Source organism: Acartia tonsa, chromosome 13 (genome assembly GCF_053477335.1).
Source record: "Acartia tonsa isolate MP-2025a chromosome 13, ASM5347733v1, whole genome shotgun sequence".
Lineage (NCBI taxonomy): Eukaryota > Metazoa > Arthropoda > Copepoda > Calanoida > Acartiidae > Acartia > Acartia tonsa.
In genome coordinates, this window is record NC_137272.1 from 19,602,710 (window position 1) to 19,619,719 (window position 17,010).

The 17,010-nt window shown below is 32.5% G+C and overlaps 1 protein-coding gene across 1 annotated transcript in view; it reads right to left on the bottom strand.

Moving 5' to 3' along the window:
• The window catches only part of LOC145335192 (ATP-dependent translocase ABCB1-like), a 57,585-nt gene extending 43,253 nt beyond the window's left edge, over positions 1-14,332 (bottom strand). The window contains 11 exon segments of the mRNA XM_080180924.1: positions 2,282-2,384; positions 3,780-3,912; positions 5,038-5,105; positions 6,478-6,521; positions 6,995-7,067; positions 8,127-8,205; positions 9,353-9,427; positions 11,936-12,044; positions 13,277-13,377; positions 13,917-13,993; positions 14,150-14,332. Coding sequence (XP_080037050.1) covers positions 2,282-2,384; positions 3,780-3,912; positions 5,038-5,105; positions 6,478-6,521; positions 6,995-7,067; positions 8,127-8,205; positions 9,353-9,427; positions 11,936-12,044; positions 13,277-13,377; positions 13,917-13,993; positions 14,150-14,315 — 1,028 coding nt within the window. The 5' untranslated portion in view covers positions 14,316-14,332.
• Positions 14,333-17,010: the final 2,678 nt, after the last annotated feature.

Below are 17,010 nucleotides of genomic sequence, written 5' to 3' on the forward strand. Positions count from 1 at the left end.
ACACACACATACACAGACACACATACACCCACACTCAAGCACAAGTACACTTTGACATATCCTATGTAGGATAAGAAATACTAAGTTTCTAAAAATCTCCTTATAAGGTCATATTAGAGGATTTAAGTTGCTTCAATGGAAAACCCTATCAGTCTGCAATTTGGGGAAAGGTAAAATGACTGAAAAAAAGCACAAACTTTCAGTTTAAAGAACCACTTAGTAGCTAGTGCCCAAAGTTTTAAAGTTGAGGCTAAATGGTCCTAGGGTCATCATAAATTTAAAATAATTTTAAAATAAAAATAACAAGGACGACAACATCCATAAATCAACGCTCTAAAATCAGACGGTTGGACAAACGAACATTCGCATTTGTAGAGTGTATGAACTTTAACAAGCAGCATATAAACTCAAATAGCTATAAACCTTCCCAGGACCTATGTAAATCTATACTGTAAAGGAGAACCATATCGGTCCAGAGATTAAATAGATTCTTCAGTACACACAGACAGACAGACAGACACATATCCTGTTACTTTATAATAAGGATAGTCATGCATTTATTTTAAAACGCCTTAATTAAGTCCAAAGAAAAAAAACTAATCATTGAGAATTTTGTATTGTACATTTATTATTTATTAGGAACTATATAATTTTCCCTTGACCCCTTGAAAAAAGCCTCAGAAAATCGGCCGGGAAAATTGAAGAATGTTGGCATTCTAGATTACAATTCAGATACAACAAGGATAAATAGGTTTAATTACAGCGAAGCAAAATATGTTATAAAATAGCCTGTAAATAGGTGCAATTTAAAAAGTTTAATCAATCCTTGAGCATTACCAAAAGTAAGTATATTAATTCAAAACATTTTTGTAAACAAATCTTTAAATGATTCAATTATCCAATGATATTTTGCATATTGATTCTTTGGACGAAAAGGCATAATTCTTAAGCAATTAATATGTATAATTAAGTATTAAAATGAATGGATGTTTTATAAAACTTTGCCTGTCAGCAAAGTTAAAATATCTCCTAAAGAACATACAGACTTTCTGCAGCTATAGTGTTGCCTTGCTATTTAAATGTTAAGATATTTCATTCTCTTATAAGGTTAAAGTTTTGGGGTAAACTGTTAATTCCTGGCTATTTAAGCATATCATATATCTAAGAAAATCGTCATAAATTAATAATTTCGACTCGACAGTGATCATTATATAAACAAAATGTTTTCTTTATGAATCTTATTGTATTACAGAATGCTATGATTGAATTTGGATAGTTAAAAGAATAAGAAATACATATTTTTACAAAAAATGTAATTATACAAAGAAAAATGCTATAAATTGTTTAGATCCGGAACTAAATATAATGAATTCTGTAAATGAAGTATTTCAATCATCTTACCCATTGATTGTATGTCTTTTAACTGAAAGATCTAACTGTGTTTGGTGATAATCGACGCATTTTTTTTGGAGCCAAGACATTCCCGTCTTTTGCTTTGAGAGCCTGACATATCAGCAAAAAAATCTGGGAGGGGGGGGGGGAGATTAGGCATCTATAAGAAAGAAAACTATATTCCTCCAATATTTTTACGCTAATCACAAATATAGCTATACTTTTGACAATGATTTTAATTACAGCATGCTACTATCCAATAAAATGCAAAATAAAAAGAGTTTTACTTCACTTGCCATATCCCTTTCGCTTTGGCTAACCTATTAATCTAAAAGTTAAAAACTGACGGAAGCTGTCGCTAAAATGTCGACAAATTGGGTCAATATGCAGCTGTCTTATTTTGTTAATTATTATTCAGAAATATAAAGCTTTTTTAAAATAAAGGGAGGGAGAGGAAAATTGGAAGATATATTAGGAAGTGTTAAAGGTTTTGTTTGGATATATTTTTCATATTATCAAGAATATTATTGTAGTTTTTCTCATTTCGTTGCACTATTCATGGACAAGTTATCCTTGCTTAAAAATTGATATATCCTTATTTTTATTACACATTTTATATATGTAAACTTTTATAACATTTGCTTTTACTTTAGATAATTTAGACATTGCTAATGTTTTTTAAATTTACATATGCCTAATTATGGCTAATAAGCTAAAAAAAAGTGATAAAATTATACAATCAATCTAAGATTTCTATTTTTGGACTGTTGATTAAAAGTTAAGTTAGGTTTTGACTCGAATATATTATCTATTTATATTTATTTTACGATCGATGCGTTTCTATCCCTAAATTCTGTGCGTCAACACATCATTTAACAACCAATCCTACCGTATTGAACTGAGCACTTCCTCTGCGATAGACCCGGCTTTACCATAGGCATCTGCTTCCTTGACTGTCAGTATAGCCTGACCGCTAGCCACCAGGCCAATAGCTGAATCAAAAGAAAAATTATAACATTGTCCTAGGAATGATTATTCCAAAAATCAGATGGAATAAGAATTATATCATCAAATTATTACAGTCACAAAAGATTTAAAAATCAACATGTTTTTAATGAACGTACGGACTTTCTGGCAACGATTATTTCTAAATCATACCTAACTGTTATAGAAATCATCATGTAAAGTTAAAATTTTATTCTAACAAGTTTGAATTAACTATATGACCTCCTCCAACGGACGTACAGAATAAATATAATTATAGAAAAGCTTCGCTTTTAAAGAGAAGTTAAAATAATTGTAATCTTGACACATACAAATTTCTGGGGAAGTTACATTTGCACTTAAAATCAGTAAAACTTAAAAATATATCACTTATTTTAGTTAGTCCTATGAGAGTCGAGTCATATCCTAGATGTAGAGAGGTATTTTATGTAGCGCAGTTCCTCCATAACAAGTTTGTGTTAATTCGAACGGGAATACTACGTTTTCTGATTCTTTTCTTAACTGAATTAGAAGAATATTAATGCATCAGTACAAACAATATTTTAAGAAAATTTGTTGCAAAACTGCATAAATAGATGATACTTTTTAAGGACATACTTACATTTTTGGGACTGGTTTATAGAGATGCTTCGCTTATAACATTGTACTTTGTTGTAATAGGAATCAGTTTTCAAAAAATCAGAAGAATCGGATAATTTTAACACTTAAAAATTTGTTGTCAAAAAAGTTTGTTTAAAATGGACGTACGGACATTATGGTATTGTTTATAGAGTTGCTACGCTTTCTAAAGTGTACCTAACTACTATAGGAATCATCATGCAAAGTTTGGAATCGATAGGACAATTCTAACCTGTTTAAATTAACGAAAAGAGCTAACTCTCTGTGACGGACGGACGTACGGACGGACCGACCCTAATTATAGAAAAGCTTTGCTTTTAAAAATATGTTTTAAAATTTTTCGCAGAAACTCGATAAAGTTTCTAGAACACACTGATTTCAAGTAAAAAGTAACAAAATAGATTGTATAGTTGTACCCTTTTTTACAGATAACTATAGATAAAAGGTCAAGTAGTCATTTATACATTCTGTTATGACTTCTATCAAAATTGACATATTTTTACCTAACAGCGTTATAGCTAAAGACATTAAAATTTGTACCTAATATTGAAGTAAAATATGTAATAAAAGTTGGGGAAGTTTTACAATCGCTTATCCTATTCGTTGGACCAAAATCCCTAATACATACATATATTTAAACTCATATATGTAAACCTTTGTATGTACCTAGAATTTTAGCTTGAATAGGTTTTTAGACAATGGAAGGGGAGGCAAATCTTATAGTTGGTCTGAAATTAGTGTTAGATTATGAAAAAAGCCTATACCTATAATTAGCACAGGCATGGCAGCCAGAATGACCAGCGTCAGTTCCCAGCCGTGGATGAAGGCGTTGATCAGCGAGGCAACGAAGATTGTTACGAACATGACAAACATGCCAAGTTTTTCACCGATGCCCTCCTGGAAAATATTGATTAGTGGTTTAAAGTGTCGTTATAAGTAGCACAGATATATATTTTTCTGTGCTTTCCCCCCAAAATTCTAGCGTCCACAGAACCCCCTTCTTTTTAAAATGAATTGAAATAAGGATTTTTTTATCAGGAGTAAAGTATAACTAACAAGCAAAATAAATCTAAAATAAAATTTGGGAGAGCAAATGGAGAGGTCGTCAATTTTACGAAATGCTGCCCCCCAACGACAGCTGAAAAACACGTATAGGTTTCGTGATTTCTTTCCGAATTAATTTCGTTATTTGTATAAACTTTGTATTTATATTCTATGGAGCCTATACTTGCGGTGTCGTCTCCCCGCAGGGCTATTCTGTACCCAATATAGCCTAAAATAGACACATAAGAAACCACCCCCCTTGTTCTTAATTTATTTAAGATAAGGGGAATTTGTGGTCGCTATGTAATTTGAGAGAAACCACCAAATTTTCTTTTATTTAAACAGGATAAGTGCTTTGGACACATGTTCTAACTATATAATAGCTTAGCCACCAAACACCCAGAGCTATGTGTAGGAACAAACGAACATACTATAAATATAGAAGAGCAGTAATCTATAAAATAAGGTAATTGGAAAAACGATATGCTTAAAATTTCTTAAATAAAGAAACTACTGTTAAATATTTGCGAAATTTTATCTTTTACACACAAAAGTGTTCAATAAAGCTTCGCTTCCATCTCTTTGTCCGTCTGTACTGTATGTATTTTTGTAACAATGCCTTAGTTGTCAGGAATATAAAGAGATATGACAATGGCCGATAAATTGATGTACATCCCGAATGATAATACACAAAATTATCCCTTCAGTAGGTTAAAATTAGTGATTGAAACGTTTGAACAATCAACTTAATGATCCAACGAAACAAAACCTACTGTATTTCACAAAGTTGTTAAGCCAACGAATAAGAAAACTTTATCATAATACTTTGAGGACTAGTGAAATAAACAGCCCTTTGTCCCCTATCTCTATTTGATTAGTTGCATATTTCTTTACCTTTTTGCTACAAAATCAATTGTATTGCATTTTTAAAAATACATAGACGTTTAAAGTTCGAAACCTAGCAAAAATTAAATTCACCTGAAGTTTATCGAGATCGTCCGTAATTTTTGTAGCAAAGTCTCCAGAGTTATGCACGTCATACCATCCTAAAAGTAGCGAAGCTGAATATAAAACAACATTGAAGAACGATTTCACATAATAAAATCAAATCTATGTTTTTTATGCTTATATTGACCCAGACAAAGGCGTGATAGCGAGGTTTGGGGGTGTCAGGTCCATCTTTCTTGTCTTTTTTAACCTCCTCTTCTTAAAGTCCTGAGTAGATAGGGATTTTAACCCTTAACGGTCGGTGGGGGGAGGGGCGTTGAACGCCCCCCCCCCCCCTCTGGTTTTTTCTATCTCATTTTCTGTGTGTGAAAGATAAAGAGCCCAAACTGCGTGACTTTTTAAGTTTGGGTATGACACATAACTGAGAGTTGGAATTTTTTGAATATCTCCATCCTGGCGGGCACAGGATACCAGCAAACTTGGCAGGGTCATCCAGGTAAAGAGCAAAAATATTTTTTTGACTTAAACAAAGTATTTTATCTTATTAAATACTAAAATATCCTCTAGTAGTATATTCTCATATGAAATACAGGTGTTCAAGTCAATTTCAGGTTCCAGGTATGATCCTGCAGGTCCTGATCCTCCAGGTCTCCAGAAATCTTTAAAAGGCTCCTGTTGCCGCAATTTTTGACTTAGAGGCGTCTACATAACGTATTAAAATTTCATAAAGATCCGCCGCCGTTTTCCCGCCGACGGCCGACTGCGGCGGCTGGCAGCTGCCAAGTACAGCTGCGGCCGCTGAAATTTATATTTTAATATTTCTAATATAAAATTTACATAAAGACAAACATTTTCTTCAAAAAAATTGTTCTTCTAGCTTTAAAAATAAGAAAATTACAGCTGTTTGAAATTTTTAAGTAAAAAAGGACCTAAAAAGGTTGTTAAATAAAAGGGTAAAGGAAGCGAAAATTGACTTTGACTTACTTAAGGTCGGAAATTCATTATCAATCAGGGGACTTGCACAAAATTTTTTAGCCCTCTAGCTCTAATAAAACTGAGATAATAGGGGGGGGGGGGCGTTGACCCCCCCCCCCCCCGACTGATTAAGGTGCGGCAAGGGGCCCGACTGTTAAGGGTTAAAACCTTTTCAATAAAAAAAAGTATTCCCATTTAACCCCCTCCATTTTACATTCTAATTTATTTTTCGCTTTACACAATACACATACCATAAAATTCTCTTGATAAAGTAGATTCCCCTCAAAAATGTATGTGAAAGGTTTCGTGAAACTCAATTAGATTTTAATTTTGGTTTTGACTTTATAAAGTACAATAACATCTCTCTGTATGTCCTTTATGATCTCTTAAACCGCTATAATATAAAAAATAATGCTTTTTCTTCAAAAATGCTTATGCAACTAAATATTATTTTTTTTTAAATTTAATTTAACGTCAAAAATAAAAATGTTATACCTATATCTTGACGTAGGACTGATTTTAAAAACAAGTTTCTTATCCTAAAACAAGAATTAATTCAAAATGTATACAATAAAAAAAGAACAATAACTGTACGGAAAAATAAATGATTCATATCAACTCTATCAAAAACAGTTAAAAATAAGGTAGCTTTTTTGATGTACATACGGACATTATAGATTATTGATAAGGTTGCCTACTATAAATAAAACGCATAAACTCCTAAAATTTTTACATTACACTCATCATTTCAGAGGCTATCAATAAGTTATCACTTATTACGGATATAAAGATATGAGGAATTATTAGAGTAGCTTCGCTACTATAAATGGAGACACGAAGGAGCTTATAATGCCTAACAAAAAATGACGTCATACAATACAAATGACCGATGATAGGCCAGTCAGTATACATATTACAAATGGTCAATTACAATACATACTAACATATCATTGGTCATTTGTATTGAATGGTGTCATTTTTTAGGCACTATAAGCTGCTTCTGGAGGCATACCTGAATACTTGTCCCTCAGCCGCGTGATTTAAACAGGTAACAAAAAGGTAACTGGAGATCAAATTTACTAAACCTAAAGAAAACAAGGATTACAACATCCATAAAAACAAATCAATGGTGACACCTAATCAGACAAACAACAGGACAAATGGACAAGCATGTACTTAATATAAGGAGGTAGAGTTTACTGGACTTTAAATCAAATAAGTACCCTCACTTTTAAGATCAAATACTTTGGGTATTTGAATTTTAAATTGGTTGGTTCTAACTTGTAGTGTCCAAACTTTTGAAACAATAATTATCCATTTGTGTAATTTTGTTCATCATCATTGGGATTGTATCAATATATCGTTTACTGTCTTATCCCTTAAGATCCCTGATTTGTATATGAGATGGACTCATAAAATCGGTTCCAGGACAAACGCAGGAGTCCCAAACGTCGGAGTGGACAAACGCAGGAGTGTAAAAATATTAATTTAATAAAGTATTTCTATACAGATTAGGTTAGGTTTGGATATGAATGTACAAATAAGCCCACCGCAGGGGTTAGGCATATAAAAACCAATAATAATCTAAAAAAGGTTAGGTTAGGTTAAGTGTCCACTCCTGCGTTTGTCCACTCCGACGTTTGGGACTCCTGCGTTTGTCCTAGGATCATAAAATCAAATAACAATATCAAACAAAATTACAATAAGGTTGACAGACAGAAAGACTTGAAGCTGTTGGTAAGAAAAAGTAATTAATACAGACAGACAAACGCAAACATAAACAGTTGGAGAGACAGGCAGTCATTGAGACAAATCAAAAAAGCCATTCTATTATATAAAGTAGTAAGAGTTTTTGTCTAAAGCTTAAGATCTCGGAAATGGCTGGTTCGATTGATTTATACTTTTCAGATAACCCTAATATTCAGTGTGGTTTTAGACAATTTACTTTCCAATTGTAGAGCCCATAGAGTGAAATGATGTAGCTACTAGTACAAATAGTATCATTATCATTTGCCTTTTAGTTCTTTTTAGAATATTGGCCACGCACAATGGTTCTCTAATTCACCTTGGATTTGGCAGGATCCGAGGCATCGCTGAAAGATTAGATGTGCTCAATTATATTGTGAAATATTTTAAAGTTTTACCTATGATGGCGGCACCCTGCCCAAATTTTGTTATTTCATTGTAAAAATGTTCTTTATCTATCTCTAAATCATCCAGTTCCTAAATTAAAACAAGTACGATTACTTTCAAAAGAAGCAAAGATCTAGAAAAATGGATTTAGGCAAAGAATAACCAGGAGGAGAATGTATGATCAAGAAAAATTTGTTTATATACAACCTTTTCACCATAATATAAATGCAGGAACAAGGGACCATGATTCTGACAAACAGTTCTAGGTGAAAATTTCCCCACAACCCTCTTCCTTCTTATACAATCTTTCATACCCACTTCCCTTTAGCATAAAACAAGTAATTTAGGAAGGAGCAGTGGTTAGGAAGCAAAGTGGAAAGGTGTACAAACATATATTTTAGAGGATAAAATTATAAGAAAGAAACATTTTTAAAAAGATAGACCATCCGACAGGATTGCTTCTAAAGAACCTTTGCAAACAAATAATTTTAGTTGTTTAGTACTTATCTCACATAAATCTTATTTAAGAAATACAAAACTGAATAAAGATTTTTGTAAGATAGAATGTTTATATATTGAAATTTTATTTCATTCCCTAAAATAAAATTATGATTTTAAAGTATTTTAGGAAATTTTAATGCATTAATTGATTGTTAAATAAAAATAAATACTTCATAACCAAATCTTGAAAAGTTAGTAAAATCTTTTCATTGACTTTTATTTTATTACTTTATATAAGCATTTTAAACCTTTTTAAACAAGGATGATAACATCCATAACAGCGAAGCTCTAAAGGTAGGACAAACGAACATTAACACTTGTAGAGTGTACGAACTTAATAATTAGAATATAAATGTGTAAAAGTCGAAAAAAAACTTGTAAGTAAATTTGTTGAAAAACTGCTTAATTACAAGATAATAATTAAGGACATACTTACATTTTTGGGAATTGATTATTGAGATGTTTCGCTTATAACATTGTACTTTGTTTACCTAGGAATCAGTATTCCAAAAATCAGGTCAATTGGATTATTATATCACATATACATAACTACTACAGATATCACCATGCAAAGTTTAAAATCGACAGGACAATTTTAACATGCCTAAATAAACGAAAAGAGTTAACCGTTACGGACGGACCGACCATAATTATAGAAAAGCTTCGATTTTAAAAATTCTTGTTTGACAGATCAATATTAAAGCTTGTAGAGTCGCTTCACTCCTTAACTATTTACCTGTGGATGGAAAGTACAATTTGGTAATGCCAGGTTGAAGTCACCACTCTCATCGATACAGTCTGATACTTTGGCCTAAAACGGGTGTTAATATGAATAGATAGTTTATAGAATAATTGGATATTGTGGATATAGAGGAATTTTTGTCACCAATTTAGGTTGCTAGTACAGTTCTCAGATATTGATCGATACGTTCCTCCATAGTCAGGGCCCACAAAGCCCCCCCCCCCTTGTATTATAACATTAGCCAGCTTAGAGAAACATTTTATCCGGGTATGTGAGAATTTCTCACAGTAACAACGTGTTCTATCCTCTTATATAAAGCAGTAAGCTTTGTTTGTCTGTAGTGATGAAGGATCTCACTAACTGCTGAACCGATTTGGTTTACTGTGAAGCTTATCATATGTCCAGGGAAGGTTTTTAATTATCTTTGTTGAGAAGGTATCTCCCCTCCCAATAAAAAATGATCCCCCAACCAAAAATTTTTTCTTTCTAAATCTCTAAATGAATATGGGGGAGGGGGTCGACTAGAGTCTTAAAGGGTCAGAGCCTTGAGTATTCTAAATTTCTCTAGGATCTGTGTTAATCCAAACTGAATAGTTTTGTTTTATTTTAAAATGTACCGATTTTTTTTTTGTTTTGTTTTGTTTTTAAGAATAATCATACAAAGCGTTATACAAAATTTCTTAGCAAATCTTTGATTGAGAGAGAAGGTTACTTATATATAGATAATACACATCCAAAAAAAACTATAAAAAAAACATCTTAGCATCAGTTAAAAGTATAAACCATAAAAATGTTTGAAACTGCAAGTCATCATAAGAAGCAATGACCAAAACAGATCCCAAATAATTTATACATTTTATGTCCATAATCTCGGGGAATGGTGTACCCAGGGATCTAAAGGGATAAGACAATGGACGATACATCTATGTACATCCCTAATAATAACACAATATTTCCAATTTGTAGATTAAGATTATTGATTAAGAGGTTTGACCACTCAACTTATTGCAACAACCAATCAAAATTCAATGTACCAAAGTTGGCTTTAGCCAAAGAATAAGAAAATGTCATCATGAAACTTTAGGGACTAGTGTAATAAACAACACATTATCCTTATCACTCTTATCTAGAAGCTCTAACGTTTTACAGAAATGAGCTGAGCTTTTTATTGGCCATGGTATTTCTTTTACAACTAATTATAATATCCCAAAAATCTCATAAAAGCAGTTGGAACCTATATTTTATATTGGAGAAACCGCTGTACAATAAATATGTTTACAATATTGGTCATCAAGTAAAGTATTTAAAGCAACATTCCCCGTCAAAACGCGCAATTCAACTCATTTAGTGTGGTTCCTCTAAATGTTTCAAAAGTATAGAATCACACAAAGTATTATGGTACAACTGTCTAACAAATAGCAACGACTATTTTTAGAAACAGCTGTTGTAATTAATGAAATGGAGTAGTTGTTTTTTAAAAAGCTTTCAAATTAAGTAATTAATTAACAATTACATTTTGATTTAAATCTTTTTGATGTACTTTATCATGCTTTACTGTTTTTTTTTCATTAAAAGTGCAACTTATGGACATAATAAATTATGATTTTCAATTATTATCTATTAATTAATTACACTATCAAAATTTCAAAAATAAAACCATAAGATACCAGGGATCTAAAGGGATAAGACAATGGCTAATAAATCGATGTGCATCCCAAATAATGATTCAAAAAATTACCCCATCTGTAGTGTAAAATTAGTGGGTATAACGTTTGAACACTCAACTTAATAAACCAACCAATTAAAATCACTAAAGTCCTCGAATTTGTTAAGATACAAAATTAGAGCTCTCTAATTCCTCCAAAAAAGGGCAAATTAATGTAATCTACTTAAGGCTGTGTTGCTATTATTGCTGCGCCAATTATGGACATAAGTCACAAGATATGTTTTGTGCATCCAGGCAACTCTGTGCTTTGTTTAGACTGTCTGTCTGTCGCCTTTCAGAAACGTGTGATAAAAAATCTATCAAAGAGCGTCAATATCTAGTTTTGACCGACCTTCCATCACTATGTGACGTTATTGAGATTTTACTGAAAGAAATGAGATTTCCCTGGCTGCTGTTAAAGATAACTATTGTGCTTCATAATTTCATATATCTTTATATATTTGTGAGCTTTGCCGTTAGATACATAATCATTCTTGTTCCTTGAATTATTATTAAATTACTTCCATACCCCGTAATTATAAAACCAAAATATGGTGTAATCACTTTATGTACAGCTAGTCAGGAGTCTAAAGGGATAAGACAATGGCCGATAAATTGATGTACATTCAAAATGATGATACACAAATCTACCGCTTCTGCAGATTAAAATTAATGGTTTAAGCACTCAACTTAATGAATCAACCAATATAAATTCACTCAAAAAGTTGTTAAGCTAACAAATAAAAAAATGTTTTTGTAAAACTAAAGGGACTGACGTAATAAACAGTCCATTCTCACCTCTTTATCTGACTTTATATATTGATTTGAGGTTGATATAATGACAGCAACTATGTCTAACAGGATATGCTTACCTCGGATACAAATGCGCGTGCAAGTTGACCAAACAGAATAACCATGACGGGCATAGAACAGCCTCCAACCATCGAGGCTAACAGGCCAATAAGCATATATAGTCGCTCTCTAGATAGATAGATAGATAGGTAGGTAGATAGACAGATAGATAGGTAGATAGATAGGTAGATTTGTAGGTAGATAGATAGGTAGATAGATAGGTAGATAGATAGGTAGATAGATAGGTAGATAGATTGGTAGATATATAGGTATATAGATAGGCAGATAGACGAGTAGATAGGAAGGTAGATAGATAGGTAGATTGGTAGGTAGATAGACAGGTAGATAGAAAGGTACATAGATGGATAGGTAGATAGACTAGTAGATAGAAAGGTAGATAGATAGGTAGAAAGATAGGCAGATAGATAGTTAGATAGATAGGTAGATAGACAAGTAGATAGAAAGGTAGATAGATAGGTAGGTAGATAGGTAGATAGATAGGTAGATAGATAGGTAGATAGATAGGTAGATAGATAGGTAGATAGATAGGTAGATAGATAGGTAGATAGATAGGCAGATAGATAGGTAGATAGATAGATAGATAGATAGATAGATAGATAGATAGATAGATAGATAGATAGATAGGCAGATAGATAGGTAGAAAGATAGGTAGATAGACAAGTAGTTAGAAAGGTAGATAGATTGGTAAATAGATAGGTAGATAGATAGGTAGATAGATATCCTTATACTAAAGTAACAGGATGTTTGTCTGTCTGTGTGTCTGTCTGTGTGTCTGTACCGAAGGATCTCGCTAACCGCTGAACCGATCGGGTTCTCCTTAACAGGGTAGATTCTCATATGTCCTGGGAAGGTTTTTTCTATTTTAGGGGAAGGTACTACCACCCTCCCAAAAGAAATGACAAAAAAATTGAAAATTTTCTTAAAATCTGGGAGACTTCAACGTAACATTAAGAGGTATCCGTAACATAAAGAATTATCGTAAACTTTAACAAACAAAAACATTTAAAGTGCCACTAGAGGCCTCTATGGGCGTAGCCGCTAGTATTATATAGATTAACAACTAGCTAACTAAGTAAGATAGAAATAAGACAAAAACAGACAACAGACAAACAACGACAAACAAACATAATAACAGACAGGCACAATAACATAAACATTCATAGACGGACAGACATAATTCATATAATTCTCCTTTACAGTAAAGCTTTTTAAAGGTCCAAGAAAGGTTAAGAGCTCTTTTTGATTAGAGTACCTCCACCCACTCCAGAAAAATCGCCTCGGGGAAAAAATACCCCCTTACCTTTTATAGATTTATATAGAAAGATTTACAAATAAATTACCTATTATTAGAAAATCTAAAAAGTTGGATGAAAGAAAAATTTTGTGGTACTTCATTTTGAGAATCGTCTTCCAAAATGTCGTTTTCTTTGGTTTCACTCTTCTAAATAAATTAAGAAAATTAATGATTTATTTAATCTACTTAATCTTTCATTCATTACTATTTGTTGGGGGGAGATTGCTTTGCCTCTATATAGGATCAATTTCTTTCAAAAAAAAGCTTAAAACTATCATGGAACCTACATGAAACTTCCCTAAAATAGAGAGCCTAATCTGTTTAGTAATTAACGAGATCTTAACGGACAATCAAAAGATCCTAATTAACGTGGTCATGGTAATATATTATCAACATGTAATTAAAAATAAAAGACTTATTCGTTATTACAATATCCATATACTGAAATTTAGGGTAATGTGTATAACAAATGTCTTACCTAAGTGGATGTAGAATACATATGGATATTATGACAGGGAAAAAATGTCGTCAATTATTGGCCAGTTCCTTCATCCAGAAGGAGTGGAGGGAATGGGGTAAAGGGGGTGGTAGAGGGTGATCATTATTTTAGCCCGCAGCAAGTTTCACTTTATTGGAGAACAGGGAAATCTGGTGTAAATTCCAATTAATAATATATCCATTATTACCTTTTTATCTTTCTTATTATTTTTATTGTTTAAGAAGTTGTTATTGTCATTCTTTAAGCTCTCCATTAATTCTTCACCTAAGAAAAATAATCTGGTTCATACAGGTATAGATAAATACAAGATAAATTTATTTTCCACCAAACATGTAGCATAGCTAATATTAATAAAAATCTATAACATCATGACGTCATTTACAGTGATTTATTGGCAAGGCCTGTTAAGTAATTGTATACCTAAACTAACATCATCGAACGCCATATTCTCTTTCCCGCCATTTAGTTTTCCTTCAGCTGCTTTATCGCCGCCATTTTGAGTGTTGTCAGTTGACCGTTCTGAGAGATGAAAGGTCAATGGCAGAGATTTTTTGTTTTCAGATTCTTTGGAATTATCATTCGTCATTTTTATGCTGTTTACATTTTTCTGAAATATAAATATTTTGTTGAAACTTGCTTGATGTGTTCATTTTAGAGTTGAGTCTGGCCGCATCACATAAATTGTTCCAACTGCTGCTATGTCAGGCGCGATGCATACACTTTAACGTTTACATAATACATTTTTTGGGGGGAACCTATTTGTATATATTTAGTTTTAAATCGATCTTAATATAATCCTATTATATAAAGAAACTAGCAGCTGCATTCCTAGCATCAAGAGGCCATATATTCAAAGGGATATAGAAGGGCAGTAAAATAGCATTAAACCATACCAAGACTTATTTATAAAAATAAAGTAGCATAAAACCATCTCTGGACCTATAAGTAGCTTCACTGTAAATGATATGATAAAGCAAATAATTCTTTTGATAGGCCATTGAATGGTTTTATGCTATTGATCTCCCCTTTCCACATAAAGAAGTGTTAATTTATCCCCCATTGACTAGGAACGCAGCCAGTAGACACTAATAATCAAGGATGACAACATTTATAAAAGCGAAGCTCTGAAACGATATGATAGACGAACATTAACTTTTGTTGAGTGTCAGAACTAAATATACAAAATATGAAAATAAAAGGTTTGACAAAATTATACGTAAATTTGTTGCAAAACTTCTTAAATACAGAATTCTGTTTAAGGACATACTGACATTTTTAATACTTGATTATAGAGATGCTTCGCTCATAATGGTGTACCTTATTGTAATAGGGATCAGTAATCAAAAAAATCAGATCGATCGGATGATTTTATCACATAAAAAAGTACAAAAATCAACATGTTTAAAATGGACGTACGGACATTCTGGCAACGATTATAGAGTTGCTACGCTTTCTAAGTCGTACCTAACTACTACAGGAATCACCATGCAAAGTTTGAAATCGATAGGATAACTTTAACATGCCTAAATTAACGAATAAAAGCTAACTATCTCGGACGGACGTACGGACGGACCGACCCTAATTATAGAAAAGCTTCGCTTTTAAAAATAATGGAATAAAAATTTTTCCGTAATCAAAGAAAAAGCAATAAAAATGTGCTTCCTCAGGTGTAACATCGAAAAAACTATTTGAATTCTAAATTACGATAGCAATTGACATTTTTAATAGCTATAAAATGCAAGGATACTGTTAAAAATTAAAAATGGATACTTTTCTAATTTATCTATTTTGTATCTTCCATGTCGGTAATGCTTTTGATGACACCATGGAAACTGTCCCAATTTTGTATAACTTTTGCGGAACATGTTCCAGTTACGTCATACTTTTCTTTCCCGAAAAAGAGAAGGGGGGAAGAAAATCTCTTCAAAAGAGATGGGGAAAACCCCCTTTTCTCCCATCTCTTTTTTCTTCCCCCCTTCCCTTTTTTTTCTTTCCCTCTTCCCTTTTTCGGGAAAGAAAAATATGACGTAACTGGAACATGTTCCGCAAAAGTTATACAAAATTGGGACAGTTTCCATGGTGTCGCTTCATGGAATATTTAACTGTGGCAATTCTTAATATATCTCCGATATTTCTAGTCATATTGGTTCGTGCTTTTCGGGGATCTGTATAAATGTCTTTGGAGGTTTTAAGCTATTTTCCTAACCTCTCCCCCCCCCCTCCCCTCACTAGAGTCTGGGGGCGAAGTAACTAGAATATTTTAAAGTAGTTGTTTTCCATATATCTGAGATACTATAGGAAGATTGGATTTGCTTTTCAGAAAAGCTTTATAAAATAATCAATGTGGTTTTAGTCTACTTTTCTGATAACCCTAGTTTCTAATACCATCATTATATAATTTTCTTTTTTATGTTCACAGCTGTATGATGATCACAAAGAAACATTAAATTAAAACTATTGTTTCCAGTACAGCTACTCCCAACTTCCTTACTTATGTCAGTCCATTCATCAGGCACTTTTAGGCATAACTACTTCTTGTAGCAAAGCTACACTACATTTATATATGTCAATCCGTCTGTTAGCAATCGTATAGAGGTATTCAGAATATAGACGTATAATTCTTAAAGTATTCTTCTCGGGGGGTGGGCAATCCCCCCCTCCCCCCAAAAAAAATACTTTTTTTAAAATCTAAATTTACAAAAATGAGTTTTAAAATTCAACTGACTCCTCCTCAATTGCCCATAGAGGCCTCTAGGAGCGAAGACGCTAGTTATATCAAAAAGGAATCGTTCAAAATGACAAGCATTCGCTTCATAAAAAAACTGTCCTTGTTTGCTGGTGAAAATATTGTTGTTAACTTATGAAGCGTGCAAACGTAAAGCTTTTACTACAACACAGTACAAAATTGACAATCAACAACACCACATGCGGTCATAAAAGCAAGAAAATACATCGAAACCGATTAATATTAGAACCAGATCTCACCCATATTGATAAATTATGTATAGGATGGTATAATATCCAGTTTTCAACAAATACAATTGTACATTTTTATATCCAGGGAAAGCTGTGTATAATACGATAAATAACTATTAAAATATGACAAATATTCTCTTTAACACATATATTAATTTTGTCGCGTGCACAGGGTTTTGCCATGGGGAATTGTGGAGAGCAGCCGATAATGTTCAAACTAAATCAAGTGGGTGTGCCCTTTTATGAGGGTCTTTTGACACCCTCCTTGGCTGTTTTTAGGTGTTGTAACCAACCCCCCTAATTTT